The following is a 24,706-nucleotide window of genomic DNA, read 5'->3' as shown; positions in this document are numbered from 1 at the left end:
GGTAGAAAAACTTTTAACAGTTTAGATTTAAGGAAAGCTCCACAGAGAAAGTGGTATTTAAATCAAATTTTAAATGGTATTTAGAGTGGAGTTGTGAAGGGAAAATGAGGGTATTTCAGTCATCATGAATAGTATGAGCAAAGATGGGAAACACAGGGAAGCAGTGACCAGGACATTTGTGTACAATGTAAATTACTTGGAAGTTTAGTAGTTTGAAATAAGCCTGAAAAGTTAGGGTGTTACCACTCTGTAAAGAAAGGGCTTTGAGTACCAGCCAATAATGAGTTATTAAATGATTTCTAGAAGAAGGATTGTATAACCATATCTTTGTATCAAGAGGATGCCTTGGAAAAGTAGTTGGAGTGAGGTAAGAGAAGAGACAGGGGAGACCTGTTAGGAATCTCTTGAAATCTGTGTGAGAGTAGTGGCAATGAGAATAGAAGAGAGGGAAGGATTAGAAAGATATTTCAGAGATAGAACAACTTTGATCCTGATGGGATGTGAAAAGAGGGAGGTATTAAGATCGTAGTGAGTTCAGGCATGGCATACAGAATGAGTTGTGGTCAAATTGACAAGAAGCAGTGAAGGCCAGAAGAGGAGTTTGAGGGGAAAGAGGCTAAACTTATTTATAGATAAATCTGTGAGGTTGGCAACACATTCAGTTAGAGATTTTCAGGAGGCATTTGGAGATAGGCTTCTCAAACTTGGGAGAGAGGTCTGAACTTTATGGATACATTTGAAAAGGCTATAGTTAAAAAGGAAATTGCTGAAGGAGAATACAAATAAAAGAGAAGCTTAGGACAGAATCTTGGGGAATTCCTACTTTATGGATCTGAGAAAAGTTTGAGGATCTAGATCTAGGGAGGGAAACATAAAGATAAAGGGGGGAGCAGTTACTAAAGCCAAGGGAGAAAAGATATTCAGATGAGGAAGTGAATATTCAACAGTATCAACTTCTGAAGAGAGGTCAGGGATGCTAAGGATGGGAAAAAATCTGTTAGATTTCATGCCTAGGACATTATTGGTAATCTTTGAGAAAGTATTTTCTATAGAGGAGTAAAACTAGATTGTAGGGGGCTGAGGAATGAGCAGGTACTAAACTAAGGCTATGAAGGCATCAGGTATGAACAATTCAAATTTAACATTGAAGAGGAAGAGAGATGGGGGGTGATAGAAGGCTTTTTAAGAGCTTATTTGTAAACAGATGAGAAGCTGTTGGAGAGAGTAAAACAATCAGGGTCCTAGAAAATTACTACTGCTTTGTTTAGGAAGTCATTTCTCCAAATACTTCTTGTTTCCCTTTGATCTCCCAGTATTATTTTGCTATTCTTATCAATTGTAATTATTTCTATTTCGTTCAAATAGATTTTTTTTCTTCCTTCCCATAATGACTTTCTTTTTTTAATCTCTATAGAAATTGCAGCTTTCCCTTCTAACAGAGAGGGGGATGGGTGAAGCAGTACAAGAATTTGTGGACAAAGAAGAGAAGGATGCCATAGAGGAACTAGTAAAATACCAGTTGGAAAAGACACAGAGATTTCTGAAAGAACGTCACATTGATGCAGCAGAGGATAAAATTGATGAAGAAGTTAGTAAGAAATTTGTTTTTGTATTTTGACCCAAGAAGGGCCATGATCCTGATGTTTCACAGCTTTACCATGAGTAGGCATTGATGGATCCTTTTAACAAAATTAAGGTTTGGGCGGGGGGGTGGGGGAGAAAAAGGCAGAAGAATGAGAAAACAAAGGTGGAAAAAGATTTTAAGAGAAGGGAGAACAGGAATGGGGGGGAAAGGAAGTAGAAAAGGTATAGAAGAAGGAATGATCAGTGAACTGTGTCATTTCCATGAGGACATCCCAGGCTGAGAGACGTGTATTTTTTTTTTAATTTTATTTATTTAAGGGGTTAAGTGACACAATGAGGTAATTGTTAAGTGTCTAGGTCGGATTTGAACTCAGATCTTCCTGACTCCAGGGCCAGTGCACTTGTGCCACCTACCTGCCCTGAGGGACATGTATTGTTAGACCCTCCAGAGATCTCTGGGAGCCCCTCACCATGTCTGCTTTTCAAGGAGCTATGGTTTTTGTTTTTTGGGTGTTTTTTTTTTTTTTTTTTTTTTTTTTTTTTAGGTGTTTGCAAGGCAATGGGGTTAAGTGGCTTGCCCAAGACCACACAGCTAGGTAATTATTAAGTGTCTGAGGTCGGATTTGAACTCAGATACTCCTGACTCCAGGGCCAGTGCTCTATCCACTGCACCACCTAGCCACCTCTATGATTTCAGGAGGGCCTGTGTGTAATGGCACCATTCCCCTGTGCGCTGATTTTGTGCAGGCTCCTTATCCCTTTAGGCATTCATCATATTTTTGCCTGTTATGGCATTTAGCACAACAGTATTGGATATAAGATAGATAGGCTTGTGTAGTGGGGAAAAAAAAAAGGAAAGAGAGACCCCCTGAATTTGAATCTGGCTCTGTCATCAGCTGACACTGTGGCATTAGATAAGTGACTTAACCTCTAGATTTCTTAGGTTTCATCTATATTCTGTTGTCTGATGTTTTCCTTATGATGCCATTTTAATCATAGATAGGAGCTGGAAAGGACCTTGCAGGTTACCTACTTGAGCCTGGTGAGATCCTAAAGGCCCAGAGAGATAGAGGAAATTTGGCCTAAGTCATATGAGTTCTAAGAGACAGGACCAGGGTCTGGACTGAGATTCTGGGACTCCATATTGAGTGCCTTTTCCATTGTACTACACTGCCACTTTTCCAACTTCTAATTTTGCAGATTACCTACTATATCAAATTCAAAGTTTCTTGTTATGTTTCAAGGTCCTTTATAGTTTAGACCATCCTTCCTGTCCATTTTTTTCCCCATCACTTCCCAAAAGAGATTCCCCCACTATAGTTAGGCCATTCTCTTTATTTTCTTCCACATACACTGGGATAATTGTTATGGTGCTCTTTTAGCCTAGACTGCTTCTGTCCAGCTCCAAATTTTTCCTATTCTCAACTCATACCTCCTCATGGAATATTTTTTACAGTTGAAACCCTACTCATTGTTCATTTTTTCCAGCTTCTTATTACTTCATACGATAGAGTAGTGACAACACACACACACACACACACACACACACACACACACACACACACACACACACACACACACATATATTTTGCCAACTCTGTTTAGAGCTCCTTAAGAGATCATTTCTTTGATTTCCTTTCTGCTGAAATGATGATATCCCACTGTGGTGATAAAAACAGTAGTGTCTTTTTCTCAATGTCTTACTTATTGATGTTTTTAAGAAATTTGATCATTTTTGACAACAAGCATTATCATTTTGCTTGCAGTCAAAACCTTTCCCTTAGAAACATATAGTGAAATTTTTGTGTGAGCAAATGGGAAAGTATGCTTAGTTTTATGAACAGTATTTTAAGGCTATGTGTATTTTGCTCTGTTTAAATTGATCAAGTAATATGTTATATATTAAAGCATTCCATAAACAAATTGTGACTAATCAATTTATTTTGTGCACAAATTATACATTTTCCTGATTAATAATTTCACCTAATGTATGTGTTATTTAATATAGGTACGTCATTTTAGAGACAACAGAAAAAAGAATACTACTGAAGAGGAGGAAGAGGTTCGAGAGGTAATTTTTGTAATGCACGTTTTGTAATGCACGTTTAGCTTGTGCATCAATCTTCAATTGAATCATTTTACTTTAATGTCAAAAATAATTTAAATCAATTGTTTAAATAAAATAAATAGTTTAACAGTAAAACTGAACAGATAATTTCTAATGTTATAGGGCACGAGTGCAAAAATTCTATTTTATTTGACTGAGTGGATTTGTGGGCTACACTTCTTTTGTTTACTGAATTTTTCTTGCCTTTCACCTATACTGTTAAAACTTGAAACAAAAATCAGACTTTTTTTTTTTTTTTTTTTTTTTTAGGTTTTTGCAAGGCAGTGGGGTTAAGTGGCTTGCCCAAGGCCACACAGCTAGGTAATTATTAAGTGTCTGAGGCCGGATTTGAACTCAGGTACTCCTGACTCCAGGGCCGGTGCTCTATCCACTGCGCCATCTAGCTGCCCCGAAAAATCAGACTTTAAGGGCTTTCTTCTGTATTGTTGTCAGTCCAAGGAACTCAGCCTTTGACTAAATCTCTTTAGAAAGTTTCATTCAAGGTCCAGAATTAGTTTTATAAGTAACCTATGCCCCTGGCATGGTTGATTTAATTCTTGGAATTACCAGCCTCTTTTAATTTTTTTTTGTTATGAATATTTTAACATTCTATTTGTTGCTTACATTCATGATTGAAGAATATGCTACACATTTAGAGTTCAGTGAAAATTAAGATATAATTCTTTTCATTTAAGTTAATAGACACCTCCCCCTATCCCCCCCAATCTATATGTGGACCAAAAATTCCGTGGATTCCATTTAAGAATGCCTGTTTAAAAACTTTATTTTGTGTTGGATCTTAGGGCTTTATAGTTTTTTTGGATACCTGGCTAATACAATAATATATGTTAAATATTTACTTTTTAGTCTAGGTCAGGGAAAAAGGCAAGAGAATTGCCAGAATAATCATTATCTTCTTTCCTCAAGCATCTTAAAACTCATACATTTTTTAGTTCAGTCAAGAACAAAATAAATAATTCAGTATCAATAAAAAACTTCTGAAGAAGCTTGAGAGCAAAGAAATCAGAGAAACCCTGAAGAAGGAGGATGCTGTTAGTCTATTTTCACAGATCTCTTACTCTAATGCCACATTCGGAAGAAGCTCAATACTACAAAAATACAAGGTAGATCAAATTAAAAGACAGGAAGCTTGTACATAATCCATGTAATAAACACAAAACATCTATGTCAAAGGATGAGACTGAAATTCTGATTTCTTTGCAATGTTGGACAATAGTGTTGAAATAAGATATAATTAGTAGATCATATGCTTCATAATAGCACATAAATAATAATTATTTTTAAGCACATAAATTATTAGAAAAACAGTTTATCAACTTCACTCAAATGCAAGCCTGAGCTCATCTTTTTTAATTGGAACTATCACATAATTATTTACAAAAAGATAGAATAAATGAATAAGTTCATAGAATAATAGTGATAATTATAATAGTTATATAGTAATAAAAATAATAGTGACCCCCATAATAATAATAAGCTAATTAGATGTATGTACTTTAATACAAGATATTCACAGCTTATGTCACTAAAAATATCTGTACTTGACTTTAAGAGGACATATTGGTTGCAGAGTAACAAAGTATCGTCAAAAAGAGATAGAGGTAAAAAGAATAATACTATTATTGCAATAATTATTGAACAAGGTATCCCAAAGTGCTATATTACCTACGTTGTTTTCATTGTCACAGTCTTTGATGTAGTTCTGTAGTCATGGCTTATTCATGTACTTCAGAAAAAAGGAAATAAATCTTAGTATGGGGAGAATGCTAAATTATTTTATGTCCATATGAAATAGTGTTCTTTACCTAAAACTTATGTTTTTATTGCCAGTGCATTGGTGTCAGAAGCAATTGAAAAAGTAGTGATCTCAAAAGGAATAATTTTTAAAAGCCATAATAGGGTGTTTAGCAATACAGATCTCAAACAATTCCACAAAGCATTAATTCTCAAAATAGTTTGTTATTAGAGACATCCATCAGTAGAATAGATTGCATACAGAAGCAAATAAGCCTGATAAATCAGCATTTAATAAACAAGAAGAATCTAACTATTGGAATAGAGTCATCTTCACAATTGTTGCCTGCAGTTTTTCTCAAACATAATATTGATCCATAAAAATTTAAGAACAATGTTTCAATCAATGTTGCCATTCCTATTTATCATTTCCAAGCAACAAAGAAGAAAATGCTTTTAAAATATGAAAATTTAGCAGAAGAAATGAATCTTCCTAAAATGATCTTAAATTTCAATAATTTTCTTTAATAAAAAGCAGTTATTTTATCCTACTGTATTAGTCTTAAGAATATAAATTTTTTTATTTTTGCAAGGCAATGGGGTTAAGTGATTTGCCCAAGGTCACACAGCTAGGTAATTACTAACTGTCCGAGGCTGGATTTGAACTCAGGTCCTCCTGGCTCCAGGGCTAGTGCTCTATCCACTATGTCACCTAGCTGCCCCAAGAATATAAATTTAAAAGAACAATATCATATTTTTTTCTAGGAATTTTCTATCAGAACTCCACTGAGAATAAACAAATAATAGTTGATGTTTATATAGTACTTCAAGGTTTGCAAAATACTTGTATATTATCTAATTTGATTTCATTTAAAAGTAATAATAACCATTATTAGACCTAATTCCTTTTGAAAACAGACTTGAGTCTTTTAGAAATTGCCAAAATTACAAGAAGGATTTTCTCCAGGACCAGGATAAAGAATTGGGAAAACTGACCCTAAATCAATCTCACCACATTGATTTAGCAAGTCTCTAGCCAAATTGGCCTTCTCTTTGTTTCTTATTCCCAACACTATTTCCATCTCTGTGCATTTGCTTTGGCCATGCCATCCCCTTTCTGCTTTGCCTGTAATGAAATTTCCTGTCTGCCTCACAGAGTCCCTCTCTTTAAGAAGTATCTTAGACTTGATCTTCTGCACTAAGCTCTACCAATCCCCACAATTACTAGTACCTTTCCCCTTGAACTTCTTTTATGAAACTACTTTTTATATAATAGTATAAATTTACATCTTAAATAATTGTATGTAGTAACTGTATTTATGCTGTATGTTTTATATATGTTTCTCCATTAGAATATTGTGAATATAAATTTTTCATTTTCTGAACTTTATCTTTTCATACTTTTTATTAAAATTTTTTAATTGACCAGAATCTATCTTCTCAAATCCCCTCCCTTAATTTAGAACAAAAGAAAAACAAAATCCATTACAGGCATGTATAGTAATTCAAAATGAATTTCCATATTATTGTCAAAAAAAAATTTTTTGTCTAATTCTGCATGCCAAGTCCTTTACTTCTCTATCAGAGAGTGGGTAGTGTGTTTCATCTTTAGTTTTAGAATCCTAGTTGGTCATTAACACAATAATATTTTATAACATTTATATGTATAAACTTGACCATTCCCCCAGTTCAAACTCCTATTCTTTGCTACCTCAAAAAGAGCTATAAATATTTTTGTACTTCCTTAGAATTTATTTTGCTTCCTTTTAAAGAGAGAGCTCATTTTAGTACATTTCTTCTTGTCTTATCTGGCAGTATTACTTTATGATTTCTCTGATTTCTCTACCATGCTCCCTTCTTCCACTGCTCCCTTCTACTTTTCAACTTCTTTTTGTAGGTTGTTTTCCCCCATTAGATTGTAAATGCCTTGAGGACAGGGACTGGTTTTTTGTTTGTTGTCTCCAGTACTTAGCAAAATGACTGGCATCTGGTAGGCACTTATTAATTGTTTATTTATGAACTGACCCATCAATCTCTCCTTTAATTTTTGCTCATCCTAATTCTCCCTCCTCTTTGTTTATATACATGATTATGTGAGAGAATTTTTCCTAATTTTCCTTTCAAAAATCCTTTCCTATCCTGTCCTTTATTTTGTCCTTTATCATTGTTTATTCAGTTTTACTTTTTTTATTTTGTTCTTTACTCCTGTGCTTTAACTTCAAAGTTTTTTCACAGTTCTGGTCCTTTAGTCATGAATATTTGAAAGACCTCTAAAGGTTCTTTTTTCTTTATGTGGTGTATGTTTAATTTTTTTAGTTGTTATACTTGATTGTAAGTCCATTTCTGATGCTTTCTGGGATACTATGTTCCAAGTTCTTTGTTTCTTCATAGTAGTGGTTTGTGTGATCCTATCTGTAGTGCCTAAGTACTTGACTTCTTTCTTTCTAACTGCTTATAGTATTTTTATTTGACCTGGAAGCTCCAGACTTTGGCTATATTATTCCTTGGAGGTTTCACTTTGGGGCTTCTTTTAGAACATGCCCACTGAGTTCTTTCAGTTTCCACTTTGCTTTCTGGTTCTAAAAGATCTGGGTAGTTTTCTTTTAAAATTTCTTAAAATGTAATATCTAGGAATTTTTTTCCCATATTTAGTGCCATATCAGTGAAATGACCAAACATTATTTATTATAGAGCTAGAAAAATAATAAAATTCATCTGGGAGAACAAAAGGTTAAATAAGAATTAAGGGAATCCAAAGAGATCAAAAAGGGAGAAGATCCACACCACATGTACAAGAATACTTAAAGCAATTTTTTTTTGTAGTGGCAAAGAATTGGAAATTGAGGGTATGCCCATCATTTGGGAATGGCTGAAAAAGTTATGGCATATGAATGTTATGGAGCACTACTCTTCTGAAAGACATCATGAGCAGTCAGACTTTAGAAAAGCCTGAAGGGGCAGCTAGGTGGTGCATTGAATAGAGCACCAGCCCTAGACTCTGGAGGTCCTGAAAAAAGCCTGAAAACATTTGCATGAATTGATGCTGAGTTCTTTGATCTGTTTTACAAGTCAGTTGTTTGTCCTATGAGATAGGACAGTTTCTTCTGTTTTTCAGACTTGGTTTTGTTTTATTATTTATTGATAAATTTAGGAAGCTACTAATTTTTATTTGGCTAGTTCATTTAAAGTTTTTTTATTTCCTTGACTATTCCCCAATTACATTAAAAAAATTAATAATAGTTTAAAATGTTTTGAGTTTCAAATTTTCTGTCCTTCTTCTGTCCACCATCTCTTTAGAAAGAAAGGCAAACACTTTGATTTCAGTTGTACATGTGAGGTCCAGCCATATTTCCATATTAGCCAAATTGTCAAAAAGAACTCAAGAAAAATAAAAAACACAAAAATAAAGCTAAAAGAATTATGCTCTAAACTGCATTCAAAGATCATCAGTTTTTCTCTATGGAGATGGATAGTATTTTTCATATGTCTTTTGGAATTGTCTTGTATTACTGTCTTGATCAGAGTAGCTAAGTCCGTAAGGTTGATCATCCTTGTACTATTACTGTTATTGTATACAATGTTTTCCTGGTTCTGTTCATTTCAATTTGCATAAGTTCATTTGAGTCTTGCCAAGTTTTGGTGATCATTGCTTTGTAATATAGTTTGAAATCAGGAACTGCTACGCTTTCTTCTTCAATATTTTCTTTTTTTAAAAATTATCTTTTTATTTATCTGTTTTTTCATATTACATGCCAAGATAGTTTTAACATTCATACTTTTGCCAACTTTTTAGTTCCACATTTTTCTACCACCCTACCTTCATTGCCCTCTTTTCCATGGCAGCAATCAATCTGATATAGGTTGTACATGTACAGTTATGTTTAACATATTTCCATATTAGTCATGTAATGAAAGAAGAATTAGAAATAAGGGGAAAATAATATAAGAAAAAAAGAAAAATACAAAAGAAATTTTAGAGAGCATAGTATGCTTTGTTTTGCATTCAGAATCTAGAGTTTTTCCTCTGGAAGTAGATGGCAATTTCTATAACAGGTCTCTCAGGATTTTCCTTGATCACTGAACTGCTTAGAAGAGCTTCATCCATCATAATTGATCCTTTCCACAGTGTTGCTGTAGGTATATACAATGTTTTCTTGGTGTTCTGTTCATTTCAGTCAGCATCAAATCATGCAAATCTTTTCAGGCTTTTCTCAGGACTTCCTGACTCTAGGGCTTGTGCTATTCACTGCACCACCTAGCTGCCCCTTCAGGCTTTTCTAAAGTCCAACTGCTCATGATGTCTTGCAGAAGAGTGGTAGTACTCCATAACATTCATATACCATAACTTGTTCAGCCATTCCCAATTGATGGGCAGCCCCTCAAATTCCAATTCTTTGCCACTACAAAAAGAATTGCTAAAAGTATTTTTGTATATGTGGTGTGGATCTTCTCCCCTTTTTTATGATCTCTTTGATTTCCCTGGATTCTTAATTTTTTGTTCTCCCAGATGAATTTTATTATTTTTCTAGCTCTATAATAATTATTGGTCATTTCGTTGATATGGCACTGAATTCATAAATTCATAAATTAGCTTAGGTGGAATTGTTTTTTATTATATATGGAAAGTGCTATCCACACCCTGAGAAAGAAAAACAAAACAAAACAAAAAACCCTACAGAACCTGAATGAACACTACATTCAATTTTTAAAAATTTGTCTTATGTTTTTCTTTCCTATCCTAGGGTATTTTCCTTTTCCCATAATCCTAACTCCTCATTGAGAAAATGATTAATCTGTAAGCTTGTTAAACGCAAATGTGTATGCACAATATTCACCAGACTCTTAATTGCTAAGGGAAGAGGGATGGATGGAAAGGGAGGGGGGAAGGAAATTATCTAACTTGAAAATGTGCATATGTATGTGATGAATGTTGAAAAAATTTCATAGCATGTAATTGGAAAAATAAAATATAAAAATGTTAGAGAACTCTGAAAAATAAAAGAAAAAAGAAAATTACCTGTTTATATCCTTTGACCATTTATCATTTGGGGAATGACTTGTAACCTTATAAATTTGATTCCTTTCTCTTATATTTTATTTTATTTTAGAAATGAGGCCTTTATCAGAACCTCTAGCTGTGAAAATTGTTTCTCAGATTGTTGTTTTCCTTATAATCTTGGAAACATTAGTTTTATTAGTGAATGCAGTTATTTTAAGTGATATTCTTTTTCTACTTCTTGAAATAGAAATGGAAGTGATTATATGGGTTTATTTTATATTTTGTGACTTGACTCAAGTTAATTATTTCAACAAGTTCTTCCATTGATTATCTAGGGTTCTTTAAGTATTCCATCATATCATCTTAAAAGTGATATTTTTGTTTCTTTAATTTCTATTCTGATTCCTTCAATTTCTTTTTCTTTTATTGCTATAGCTAGCATCTCCAGTACAATATTGAATAATGATGGTGATGATGGACAAAACTTGCTTCATTCCTGATCTTATTGGGAAGGCTTCAATTTACAGATAATGTTTGATCTTGTTTTAGATAGAAACTACTCATCATTTTAAGGAAGATTCCATTGATTCCAGTGCTTTCTAGTGTTTTTAATAGTAATGGTATTATATTTTGTCAAAGGCTTTTTCTACTTCTCTTAATATAAGCATGATTTATTTTGTTTTTTTTTTATTGATATGGTCAGTTATACTTAATTTTCCTGATATTGAACCAGCTCTGTTCTCCTGGTATAAATCTCACCTGGTCATTGTATTTGATCTTTGTGATCCATGGCTGTAATTCTCAGCTAGTTTTTTTCTTTATAATTTTTGCATCAGTATTCATCAGGGAAATTGGTTTATCCTTTTTTCCTTTGTTTTCATTCTTCCTGGTTTAGGCATCAACACCGCATTTGAGTCATAAAAGGAATGATGGGAGTTCCTTTACACTGATTGTTTCAGAGTTTTTCAAAAGGGAAGAGGAACCCTGAGGAGCAGTATCAATGGTATTCACAAAGGATCTGGGTAGGGGCCAGAGTGAGAACAAAGAGAACAATGACCACATCTCTTCTTGAATCACTTTGGAAGCATTGAAAATTTATAATCTCAGAACTAAGTCTGGAAAATAGCAATGAAAAAAAAAAAGCCTGAAATATGATACCCCTTCCTTTTCACACCCAATTCCCACCCTGGGAAGAGTCTACTATTAACATAAAGTTCCATATTAAGAAGTAGAATGGAAAAATGAGCAAACAACAGCAACCTAGCCAGATGATAAGCTGTTACTGTGACAGGAAAGATCAAAACACAAACTCAGAAGAATACAATTAAGACAAATGTACCTCAAAAAAAATATGAATTGGACCCAAGCCCAACAAGAATTCCTGGAAGAACTTAAAAAGTAATTTCCACAAACAAGTAAGAATGATGAAGGAAAAGTTAGGAAAAGAAATGAAAATAGAGGAAGAGATTATGAAAAGACAATTATCAGCTTGGTCATAGAGGCAGAAAAAATAATTAAGAAAATATTACTTTAAAAAAAGACTTGACCAAATGAAGAAAGAAATACAAAAATTCACCAATGAAAACTACTTAAACAGAATAGCCAAATGGGAAAAGAGATACAAAAGATCACTGAAGAAAATAATTAAAAATTAAACTGGGAGCTAGTTATTCCAGAAGATATCAGGGAAGGGAAGAGGGATGGAAAGGGAGGGGGGGAGGAAATTATAAAACTTGAAAATGTGCATATATATTCAAAAGAATGAAAATAGAGAAGAAAATGTGAAATACCTCATCATAAAAATAACTGGGAAATAGATTGAGGAGAGATATACCTAAAAGTTATGATCAAAGAAAAAACCTGAGACATCATATTTATTTTTTTTAAATATTTTTATTTTAGTTTTCTAGTTACATGTTACGAAAGTTTTTCAACATTCATCTACTTGTATAAGTTACTCATTTTTCTACCACCTTCCCTTCCCACCTTCCTTTCCTTAGCATTTTATGTTTAGTGTATTTACATATTAGTCATTTTTTGTATAAGGAATTAAGACTAAGGGAAAAGAAAGAAAACAATGGGATAAGGAAAAACAGAAGAGACTTTTTTAAAAAAGTAAACATAGTATCTGTTCAGATTCTGTGATTTTTTTTTTTTGTTGTTGTTGTTTTTGTTTTACCCTGGATGAGAATGGTGTTGTCCATAACAGGTCTCCCAGATTTCTGAACTGCTGAAGGGGAATGTTCATGTAATTCTTTCCATACTTCTCTAAAATCTGACCATTCATGGTTTACTCCATGACATTCATTTACCACAACTTGTCCAGCTGTTCCCCCAGTTGATTTGCTAATTTAGGCATGTAGCAATAAAAACAAAAAAGTTTAAAAAAAAACTTCCCTTCAAAGTTAGCAGTGATTTTCAGTTGCCAAATCTGTTTTTTTAATCCTTCTTGACCTATCTACATTTGATATTGCTCACTCCTCTTTCTTCCTAAACTTTCATTTTAGTCTATGAGCAAGCCCTGATTAGTTAAAAATATTTCTTCATATAAGGTTTATTGCTTTTCTTTTTGATTCTTCTGTGAAATTTCTTTGGCTTCCAATAAACACTTGCTTCTACAATTATATTGTGGGTAGTATAATTATAATATTACCTATCTGAGTGTCACAGGGCATTTAAACCATGTGTTTTAGAATGGATTTTTTGGTGAATAGTGATTGTTTTATGTCATTCCTCCAAGGCAATGAGGAGGGCCAGAGTAGGTCTAATTTAGACATCATATTTCAAGAAATGGTCAGGTTCAGGTTCTTTTTTTATTGTTTGCTAATTTGTCCACTCTACTTCTTAATTTGACACTATGTTACGATTAGGTTCTCTTCCCAGTTTAGGGGGATTCATTCTCAAGCTTCAGGCTTTTTTTGCAGTTATTTTTAGAAAGAGTTCTGGGATTTTGGACATTTTTAAACCTTCCAAGGTGGTATAGTCTGGACAGAGGTCTTGTCATTGCTGTCTTTCTGATCCCTTGGGATTGCTATCAGTACTGCTCCTCAGGACCCCTCTTCCTTGGGTTCAGAAATGATACTATTCTCAGGATCCCTGTAACACTGCCCCTTGTGGCTTCCTCTCCCTCACCTGAACTGGTGCCCAAAGGTGGATATAGGAAATACAACTGGCAAACAGTTATCCCTCAGGGTTCCCACTCCTTCTTGCCTGAAAGTGTTTATTTCAGCTCTTTGATTCATAAGTGGGTATAGTTGCCAAATAGTGTCTGTTCCTGAATTCATTGCTAGAACAGTGATACTCTGTGATCTCTTGCCAGGTCCCCTTACTATTTTTATCTTGAGGAGTCCAGTATTACCACTTCCGGGACTGGTCCCTCCACCAATGTCTTGAATGCATGGGCTCCAGGCCATCTGCCACCCTATATTCTCCTTGTCTTAGGCTAAAAGAATGTTTCACTCTAACAATTTATTGATTCTGCCAATCCAGAATTCCATTTGAGGCATTGTAATATATTTATATATATATATATATATATATATATGTATATATATATATATATATATATATATATATATATATATATATTTTTTTTTTAGCTATTATTAAGTGTGAAGCCAGATTTGAATTCAGGTCCTCCTGACTCCAGGGTCGGTACTCCATCTGCTGTGCCACCTAACTACCCTTTGAGTCATTATTTTTAAAGATTCTGGAGGGTAATGTTGGGAAAACTCAGCCAAGTACTTTCTCTGTTTTGCAATCTTGGTTCCCATTTTGTCAGTTCTAATTTTCAAGGAGTTGTTTTCTTCTGTACAGTTTTGCCCCTCTTTTTCCAGTTAATTCTTTTTTTAAATATTTCCCAGCTCTTTTTTTTTAGGTGTTGTTTTTTTTTTTTGCAAGGCAAATGGGGTTAAGTGGCTTGCCCAAGGCCACACAACTAGGTAATTACTAAGTGTCTGAGACCGGATTTGAACCCAGGTACTCCTGACTCTAAGGCTGGTGCTTTATCCACTGCACCACCTAGCTGCCCCTAGCTCTTGCATCTTTATCCATGTTTTCCTCTCTCATTTGTTTTTAAAATCATTTTTAAACTCTTTAACTTTTGCAGTATTTTTCTTTTAGGCTTCGCTCGTGTAGATGTTTTCAAATTTTCTTCTGTGTTTGTGTCTCCTTGCTGTTCCTCATCCACACTCTGAATTTTTTCCATTGACTTTTCCATATGCTTGGAATGTTCTTAGTCATCTCTGCCATCTAGTTTTCTTGGCTTGTTAAAGTTGCACTTTGTTTTTAGCTAGTTGCTCACATGTTGTCTCTCCCATTAGACCATCAGTTTTTTGAGATCCGGTATGTTTCTTTGTATCCAGAGTGCTTACCACAGTGCCTGGCAAATAATAGGTGCTTAATAAATGCTAGTTGACAGGTTTTTTTTTTTCATCTTTTAAAATAACTGAAATATGTGATATTTATATAATTATATTCGTATGTATTTTCTAACCTTGGAATTGGTCAATTTAGTCTAAATCAACTCTTTTTACAACTTCCTCTAGAAATTTGTTTATCCTGTTGAATTTTATAAAAAGGCTGAAAACCAAAAAGATATTGATTCTGCTTTATCTATTTCCTGACATGGTAGTGTGGAACCAAAAAATATTTGTTTCAAAATTATATTAAAGATAGTACAATTATAATATTACCTGAGTGTCACAGGGCATTTCAACCATGTATTTTAGGTTTTTGGATTTTATGGTGAATAGTAACTGCTTTATGTCATTTCTCCAAGGCAATGAGTAGGGCCAGAGCCCACAGAGCCCAGTCAGAAGACTTATCTTCAGAATTTAGTGTTGATGACCTAGCAAGCATAGATATGGCAGAACAAATGGCCAATGATTCAGATGACAGCATCTCAGCAACAGTCAACAAAGGAAGAGGCCGAGGGAGAGGTCGAAGAGGTGGAAGAGGACAGAATTCAGCAACACGAGGGGGTGCCCGCAGAGGAAGAGGTTAGTACTATGTATAATTTTTCTGCATAAAGTGAGTAGTCAGTGGTTGTTGATAGAGTGGGAAATACAATGCATTGTTACAGTAGATAAAGTTGACTTCAGAACTTTATTTTTTAAAAAATTTTTATTAAAGATTTTATTTAGAGTTTTACAATATTCCCCTAATCTTATTTCCCTCCTTCCACCCCCACCCCCCAGAAGGCAATTTGCCAGTCTTTACATTGTGGAGTTGTTTTCTTCTGTACAGTTTTGCCCCTCTTTTTCCAGTTAATTCTTTTTTAAAATATTTCCCAGCTCTTTTTTTTTTAGGTTTTTTTTTTGCAAGGCAAATGGGGTTAAGTGGCTTGCCCAAGGCATTGATCCAAATTGAGTGTGATGGGAGAGAAATCATATCCTTAAGCAAGAAACATAAAGTATAAGAGATAACAAGATCAGACAATAAGATATCAGTTTTTTTTCTAAATTAAAGGAAATAGTCCTTGGACTTTGCTCAAACTCCACAGTTCTTTCCCTGGATACAGATGGTATTCTCCATTGCCGACAGCCCCAAATTGTCCCTGATTGTTGCACTGATGGAATGAGCGAGTTCATCAAGGTTGATCATCGCCCCCATGTTGCTGTTAGGGTGTATACAGAACTTTATTATTAACATGAAATCTTTTATAAAGTCTTTTTCAATTTTGTTGAAGTCTTAACAGCCAAAGAAGTTTCACAGAAGAATCAGACAGAAAAGCAGTAGACCTTTTATGAAGGAATGTTTTATTTAACTAGGCTTGCTGATAGACTAAAATGAAAAGCTAAGGGGCAGGAGTGAGTTTAGGAAGATGGGGAGTGAGCAATATCAAATGCAGATAGGTCAAGGATTAAAAAAAAACATGTCAATTGAGAGATCATTTGGTAATTTATTATTTTTCCAATTACTTGTTATGAAAGTTTTTTCAACATTTATCTACTTGCACATTTATAAGTTATATAATTTTCTGCCATCCTCCCTTTCCATCCCTCTCCCTTCAGTATCAACCAGTCTAGTAAAGTTGTACATACACATTTGTGTTTAACATGTTTGCATATTAGTCATTTTGTTTATGAGAAATTAGGACTAAAGGAAGAGAAAGAAGACCATGGGATAAGAAGGAAAAGCATAAGAGAAGGTTTTTAAAAAGTGAACCTAGTATCCATTCAGATTCTATGATTTTTTTTTTTTGGTTTGTATGTTTTTTGTTTTCGAAACTCTGGATGGAGGATGGCATTGTCTGTAACAGGTCTCCCAGTGTTGGTCTAGATTTCTGAACTGCTGAGAGGAGCTGCATCTGTCATAATTGGTCAACTCGGAATTTTGTTGTTAATGTACAACGTTTTCTTGGTTCTACTCCTAAAAGGCAGTTTCAGTTGAGTAATAACACTAGAAGCCAGATTGCAAATGATTAAGGAGTGAGTGAGAAGATGTATCAGTGAAGTTAGTAGGTGGTTCAGGAGATAGAGTGTTGGACCCAGATTCAGAGACCTGATTCCGAATCTAGCATGAATCATTTCTCACTATGTAGCTGTGAGCAAGTCATTTAATCTCTCATCCTCAGTTTTCTCATTTGTAAAATGGGAATAATAATAATATTAATACTTATGTCAAATGGTGGTTGAGAGGATCAAGAAAATTATTTTTAAAGTACTTTGCAAATCTGGGGTGGCTAGGTGGCGCAGTGAATAGAGCACCAGCTTTGGAGTCAGGAGTACCTGGGTTCAAATCCGACCTCAGACACTTAATAATTACCTAGCAGTGTGGCCTTGGGCAAGCCAATTAGCCCCATTTGCAAGCAGAGACAACAAATTATATAGACAGGTTTTTCAGGATGTTTAGTGATAAGGTAGAACATATATGGAACAATAGCTTGAGGGGATAGCAGTGAAGGATTTTAAAAATGGTGAAGGCTTGGGCAGATTTGAAGACAGTAGATTAATATGAAATGGGAAGAAGTATACAGATATAGTGGTTGGCTTTGGCTAGGAGAAAGATCGCCTCGTTTTCAGAAATGGGAAAGGAAAAGAAGAGAAGTTATAAATAATGATGTAGCATATATTATGTTTCAGGCATTTTATTATAATTACCTAGTTGTGTGACCTTGGGCAAGTCAGTTAACCCATTGCCTTGAATAAAAAAAAATAATTATGTGTGAAAACAGTTTTAGGAGGGAACACCTCTCAATTTTTTTAACAACCAAAAAAATGATGTCACTAACTCACTGAGTCCAACCCTCAGTGTTCTTAATTGATAATAATGAGGTTAATATGAATTGTGAAAGAAAATATGGTGGCCTTTATCATGGAAAGGGAGAACTCAGAAATAATTAGACTACATTTTTTTTTATTTTTGCTCTGAGAGTGAAATATTTTCATAAAATCTTTGTAAGTAAAATTTTATTCCCTGATTTTCATATATCTATACTATTGAGAAGTAAAAAATCCATCAAACCATTTCTTCTATTCATAGAATCCATTGGAAGAGACCTCATATTGGAAGGGACCTTAGTTCAATCCATGCCTGGAAAGGAAATCCCTGCTTACCTAAGAAGTGGTTCTATAATCTTTGTTCAGACTGATGGAACCTACTATCTTGAGGCAGTCAGTCAGTTAGTATTTACTTAACACCTATGTGGCAGACATGATATTAAACAATGGGGGATACAAAGAAAGGTAAGAGGCAGTCCCTGCTCTTAAGGAGTCCTCTGTCTAATAGGATAGACAAACTGCTTTGAATTAACTGATTACATGCAGAACAATTTGGAGATAATCAATAGAAGGAAGACTTTAGCATTAAGGAGTACCAGGCATGGATTCTTATAGAAGATGAAATTTTAGCTGGGACTTAAAAGAAGATAAAAATTAGCCTGTAGGTGAAGATGAACAGGGGAGAATATTCTAATCTTGGGGAACAGCCAGTGAAAACATGCAGAATCTAAAGATGGCATGTCTTTTGTGAGGAAAAGCATGGAGGCCAGTGTGAACAAAGGGGGTCAAGTTGTAAAAGACTGAATGCTAAACAGTATCTTATAACTAATCATGGAGGTAAAAATGAATCACTAGAGTTTATTTATCATTTATTTTTAAAGTATTTTATTTTTCCAACTATATGCAATGATAGTTTTCAACAATCATTTTTTGCAGTGTCTTAAGTTTTACATTTTTGTCCCTCTCTCCTTCCTCTCCCCACCGACAGAAAACAATCTAATGTAGACTATACATGTTTAAACCATGCCAATCATAGCTCCATAATAATCGTGTTGTGAATGAAGAATCAAATTGAACTGGGGGAAAAAATGATAATACCTAAGATAACTTAAAAATTGAAAATAGTAAGCTTTGATCTGCATTTAAACTCCACATTTCTTCTCTGGAAATGTATGGTATTTTCCATTACAAATCTTTTAGAATTGTCTTTGATTATTGTGCTACTGAAATAAACAAATCCATCATAGTTGATCATCATCCAATGTTGCTGTTAGGATTAGTTCAAGCAAGTCTTTCCAGGCTATTCTGAAGACCCATACCTCATGAGTTCATTCTTTCTCTCTGTCTCTGTCTCTCTCTGTCTTTCTGTCTCTTTTCTTTTTTCTTTCCTTTCCTTTCCTTTCCTTTCCTTTCCTTTCCTTTCCTTTCCTTTCCTTTCCTTTCCTTTCCTTTCCGTTCCGTTCCGTTCCGTTCCGTTCCGTTCCGTTCCACTGTACCACCTAGCTATCCCTCCCTCATGATTTTTTTAAGACAATAGCAATCACTCACACCACTGGAGTTTATTGACTACTTATCTAACCCTGATCTCTGGGGCTGTATATAATCACATTTAGCTTTTAGACAGATTAGTTTGACAGTTGACTGAAAGATGAACTACATTGGGGAGAGACCACTCTCTGAAATGAGGGAGGGAGACCAATCAATAGGCCACTGCAGTTGTGTAGCATGAGGTGATAATATGATATCAGTGTCAGAGGAGAGAAGTGGAAAAATGCAAGTGATGTTATAAAAGTAAAATCAGCAGGACTTGGCAAAAAATTGCATATGGAGCAAGAGAGTGAGGAGTTCCAAGCCTCCTCCTGGGAGGATGGAGATATCTCTAACAATAATAAAGAAGGTCAGAAGTAGGAAAGGATTGGGGAGAAAGATAATGAGTTTAATTTTTACTTTTAAAATGATTTAAAAATATTTCTGGGACATCAAATTTAAGATGTCTAATAAGTTGCTAGAGATATAAGTAGGTTTGAACTTTAAGTGAGATGTTAGGATTAGATAAATTGATAAGGGAGTTATTGATATAGAGATGATTAATTAAAACTTTGGACAGCGATAAGATCATTAAATGACCTTCATGAAAATCCAGCAATGGAGACTGAGAATGAGAGATCAGATCTAGGAGGAGAATCAGGATAGAGTAGTCATGGAATTTTTACAAGAAGAAGGTATTAAATAGATAAAAATGATAGTGTTAAAGGCTGCACAGAGAAGTCAGGATGGTAGAGGGTTGAGAAAAGGCCATTAAATTTGTAAATTAAGAAAACATTGGTAACTGGAGAGAAGAATTTTGACTGAAGATGATGTCAGAACCCAAACTATAGAGAATTAAAAAGAAACTGAGAGGAAAAGAAGTGGAGACTTTGATTACATTGCTTTCTCAAGGAGTTTAGCCAAGAAGAGAGAGATGTGGAACAGTAACTGACATGTATGGATCAAGTGAGGGTTTTTTGGTAATGGGAAAGATATGAACATGTTTTCAGATTGTAGAGAAGCATCTAGTAGATCAAGATTTAAGATAAGTGAAAGTAGAGATGACAAATGAAAAAAATCCACTGGAGAATGTGGAATAGAATAACACTTAAGTGCAGGTTCAGCACTTAATTTTAGCAAAGTGAGCCAGGTACCTCTTCATGTGAAACTAAGAAAAAAAAGAGGAAATAGTAGCAGAAAACAACTGGGAGGTATGAGCTGAAAAGGAAAGTAGAAGAGAAAATTTTCAGTAAATGACCTCTACTTTTTCAGTGGAGTATGAGACAAGCTTCCCATTTGAGAGGATGGGGACAGGAGTGATGGAAGCTTTGAAGAGGGATGAAAAGGTTTGGAAAGGCTCCTCTGGTTAGTGGAATAGTGATTTCATTAGGGAGCTGTAAAAGAATTGCTGTTGTGTTACTGAGGGTCCAATTGAGGTTAAATAACATAAATTTATAGTTGATTCAGCATGATTTATTTTCTTTAGATTAATTCAGCAGCACATGTGTAGGAATGAAGGTGGGGGACAGAAAGGACTATTCCAAGACTGAGAGTAGCTTTGGCAGGGCAATATTGACAAAATGATAAGAGAATTCAAGAGAAAAGGACAATGTAGACTTGGAACCGGTTTGTCAGGGAATTAAGATGGGAAAGGTAAAAGAGTATAGCTAGTTCAGGAGTAATGGCTTGGGAAAAAACTGAGTAGTTGAAGTGATAGGGGTCTTGGTATGGATGAAGAGCAGTTCATTCTGCTTTTAGATAGCCATAATTGTTAGAAAACTTTTCCTTATATCAAGTTTAAACCTGTCTACAATTTTGATCCATTGTTCTTAATTCTTGTCCATTGTTCTTAATTCTTCTCTCTGGACCACAGCAGAGTAACTCATAATTCTTCTGCCACATGATAGTATGACAACTGGTATGCCATACTTAAATCTACTCCATGTTAAAAAATCACTTAGTTTCAGGGCGGTTAGGTGGCGCAGTGGGTAGAGCACTGGCCCTGGAGTCAGGAGACCTGAGTTCAAATCCCTATTGCCTTGCAAAAAAAACCTGAAAAAAAATCACTTAGTTTCTTCATTAATCCTCATTTGACATGTTCTCAGAAACTACTCGTCTTCTTTCCAAGCCCATTCTTTTTCTAAATTTCTCTATTTCAGATAAGGGTACCACCATCCTTGTAGTAATTTAAATTTAAAAATCCATTGCCTTTTTTCTACTCATGGCTACCATCCTTATTCAGGCCTTCATCACTTCTTCTGGATCATTGCAGTTGTTTCCTAATAGGAAATTTCTCCTTTTTTTCCTAATCTTTATTTTTCTTTTGTTTTTGTGGGGAAATGGGATTAAGTGACTTACCCAAGGTCAGAGCTAGTTCTCTGTCCACTACATCACCTAGCTTTCTAATCTTTCCTTTATAAAACTGCCAAAGTGATTTTCTAAAGTTGCAGGTATGATTATCATGTAATCCTCCTATCCAGAAAGTTCCAATTAACTTACTTTTGCTTTTAGGGTCAAATATTAGCTCCTCTACTTTGCTTATTAACCTGTGTAGCCTTTCATAGTCAGACTGCAACTTATTTTTCTAACCCATTGCTCAATTTCCCATGGGGCTGCTAGGGGGTGATGCAGAGTATGGAGTGCTGGGTCTGATTCCTGAGTTCAGATCCTGGGCACATCACTTAACTCTGTTTGCCTCAGTTCCTTATTGCCAAAAAGAACTGGAGAAGGAAGTGGCAAACCACTTTGGTAAGTTTTCCAGGAAAACCTGAACGGAGTTATGAAGAGTCAGACATGCTTGAAATGAAAACAACAGCAACAACTTCCCATTCTCCATAATATGACCTTCATGCTTTTCAAGTACACATGACCTTTTCTATCTCATCACCTTACTTTTGTCTGAAACTTATTTTGCTCTCACAACTGGAAAACCTAAGAAGTGTGAAATACTGAATATTAATTTTGCTTTTTCTTACAGGAAGCACTCAGGAAATGTCTGTTCGAAGTCGGAGTTCTAAAGCCTTTTCATTTTCACCAACCAAAAACATGTCTATCATTGATGGTATGTGCAGAATGTAAATGTTTATCTGTTACTTAGCTGATGATCAAGGGGAGACAAACTGGAGATTCTTGTTAGGAAAAAAATAAGGTACCTTTTCTTGACTTCTTTAGTCAGTGCTGAGATATTGGAGAGAATTCTGTGGTTCTCTCTTGCTTTTGTTATGTGACTAGTTTTATCTTTTCCCCCTCAATTGTATTGTTCTTTTTTTTTTTTTAAGGTTTTTGCAAGGCAAATGGGGTTAAGTGGCTTGCCCAAAGCCACACAGCTAGGTAATTATTAAGTGTCTGAAACTGGCTTTGAACCCAGGTACTCCTGACTCCAAGGCCGGTGCTTTATCCACTACACCACCTAGCCGCTCCTATTGTATTGTTCTTGGATGATATTCTTCATATCATTTTCTCTACATAATTCTACATTTCTACTTATGATATAGCTTGCTTGCTTGTACCAACCATGTGCTTCACTCTCAGTTTTTCACAAACTGTAGTATTGCCTGACTTAGTGGCATTTAATGTCATTGGGTGAATATTAGTGTTAAGATGTACTTTTATTTTTTAAAAAATTTATTATTTAAAAGAATGTTTTATTTTTGTTTATCAGGCATTTTACAGCACAATTGAACCTGTCCCTTGTGATAAGCAAAAATAGCTATTACTGTTATAATAGCTAACAATGTATATGTTTACAGTATTTTGTCCTATAATCCTCTCCCTCTTTTGTGAGGTGAGAGATCTATGATTTCTATTCTTTGAGACTCTTATTTGTTTATTATTCAGTTTTAATTTAATTTAGTGACATTTTCATTATTAGTTATTTTACATACATTTATATATGCATACAGTAGTACCTTGATACTTGTTGGCTTCATAACCTGTCAAAACCATTACTTAGCACATTTTGACAAGAAAAAATGTTTCAGCACTCTGCACTTGCTTGAGACTAGTTGCATTTGCTAGAACTTATGAGTCACAATACTACCCTCAAGAGAAAATGCTTTGAACTTGTGCTTGCCACCCAGGACCCTTCTCTTGTGATAAAATAATCCTGAGGGCCTCCCCTCCCATATTGAGTTTTTTATTTGACTATGGGAAAAAGGCTATATTTTGTGTCATTTCTTACTTATCTACCTGAGGGTCTTGACCTCCCAGTTTAAACTGGGGGGGGGGGCGGATTTTTGGCTTCTTTGCTTCATTTTTCTCTTACTTGGCCTTAATCACTCAATGGGCTTTACCTCAATCAAACTGTGACCTTACTTTTAAAGGTCAAGGTAACTCATTTCATCAAAGGCCATTTCCAGTTGTCCTGATGCATATCTAGCCACTGAACCTAGATGGTCTCTGGAGGAGAATGTGAGGCTGATGACTTTGCACCGCATTACCTCACTTAAATTCAATTCATTTGCATCAAGAACAACCCCTTATACCAGAAACTCCTCTAAGTATAGGTAAAGTTAAATTTTATTTTATTTTTCTTTAATTACTTTTTTATCCCTGTCTTTTTAGTTTTAAGATTCTGTATTAGAAAACAATCTCATTACTTAATATTAGTCCAATAAAATGTGAAAGTTCTGGGGAATGTTCAAGCATAATTTTTTTTTAATTTTTATTTTTATTTAAGGCAATGGGATTAATTAACTTGCCCAAGGTCACACAGCTAAGTAATTATTAAGTGTCTGAGGCTGGATTTGAACTCAGGTCCTCCTGACTCCAGGGCCTGTACTCTTATCTGCTGTGCCACTTAGCTGTCCCCAAGCATTATTTCTAATTACATAATTTCTTATCGAAAAAATTCATTCCCTACTCATCTGTTTCATCACTTTATCAAGAGTTCCTGAACTAATTAATGAGTATCAAGCTACTTTGCAGATGTAAAGAGACAATAATTAAATCCATTGAAACTAATGAGATCACCAAATGGGCACAGAGAGCAAAAATAAGACCCATAATAGAGCCTGAATGTATACTTACAGTTAGAGACTGTGAAATGGATAAAAATCCAGATTAGATGACTGAGGAGTGGCAGACAAGAAGCAGGAGAACCAAGAGAGATGTGTCACAAAAACTGGAGAGAAGAAACTGTCCAGAGGTTATGGTTAACATTGTGAGATTCTGCAGAGATTGAGGAGGATAAGGATTAAGAAAACAGCCCTTAGATCTGGCAATCAATTGATGTCCCTGGAGAGAATGGTTGTAGTTGATCAGTCATTGGGGAAACCGTTCCACATTATGGAAGCAAGCCTTAGAATTTTCTTTTCAAGGAAAACCTAAGAAAAGAAAGGAAAAAGAAAAAAGAAGGCTAGGGAGTAGATAGTAACTAGAGGTCCACCAAGGCAACATTAGAATCTTGAGACAAAGGACCTAACTTTGAATCCATACTCTGCTAATTCTTTACCTGAGATACAATCTATTTCCACTTGAGCAATCTTACTTCTACTTTCTGGGTCTGTGTTT

General features: G+C 34.8%; 2 protein-coding genes across 2 annotated transcripts in view; one reads left to right on the top strand and one right to left on the bottom strand.

Moving 5' to 3' along the window:
- Nucleotides 1–24,543, bottom strand: part of ANKRD49 (ankyrin repeat domain 49) — a 75,276-nt gene extending 50,733 nt beyond the window's left edge. The window contains exon 1 of the mRNA XM_074216478.1: nt 24,224–24,543. The gene's annotated coding sequence lies outside the window, so the exon portion shown is untranslated. The remainder of the gene's footprint in view (nt 1–24,223) is intronic.
- Nucleotides 1–24,706, top strand: part of MRE11 (MRE11 homolog, double strand break repair nuclease) — a 66,655-nt gene that overhangs the window by 27,772 nt on the left and 14,177 nt on the right. Inside the window, exons 13-16 of the mRNA XM_074216475.1 lie at nt 1,415–1,588; nt 3,593–3,655; nt 15,226–15,445; nt 22,173–22,256. Of these exons, the coding sequence (XP_074072576.1) occupies nt 1,415–1,588; nt 3,593–3,655; nt 15,226–15,445; nt 22,173–22,256 (541 nt within the window). The remainder of the gene's footprint in view (nt 1–1,414; nt 1,589–3,592; nt 3,656–15,225; nt 15,446–22,172; nt 22,257–24,706) is intronic.

Source organism: Macrotis lagotis, chromosome 1, assembly GCF_037893015.1.
Source record: "Macrotis lagotis isolate mMagLag1 chromosome 1, bilby.v1.9.chrom.fasta, whole genome shotgun sequence".
In the NCBI taxonomy this organism is placed as follows: domain Eukaryota; kingdom Metazoa; phylum Chordata; class Mammalia; order Peramelemorphia; family Peramelidae; genus Macrotis; species Macrotis lagotis.
The sequence above is the reverse complement of the archived record's forward strand: the minus strand, read 5'-3'. Positions and strand labels throughout refer to the sequence as shown.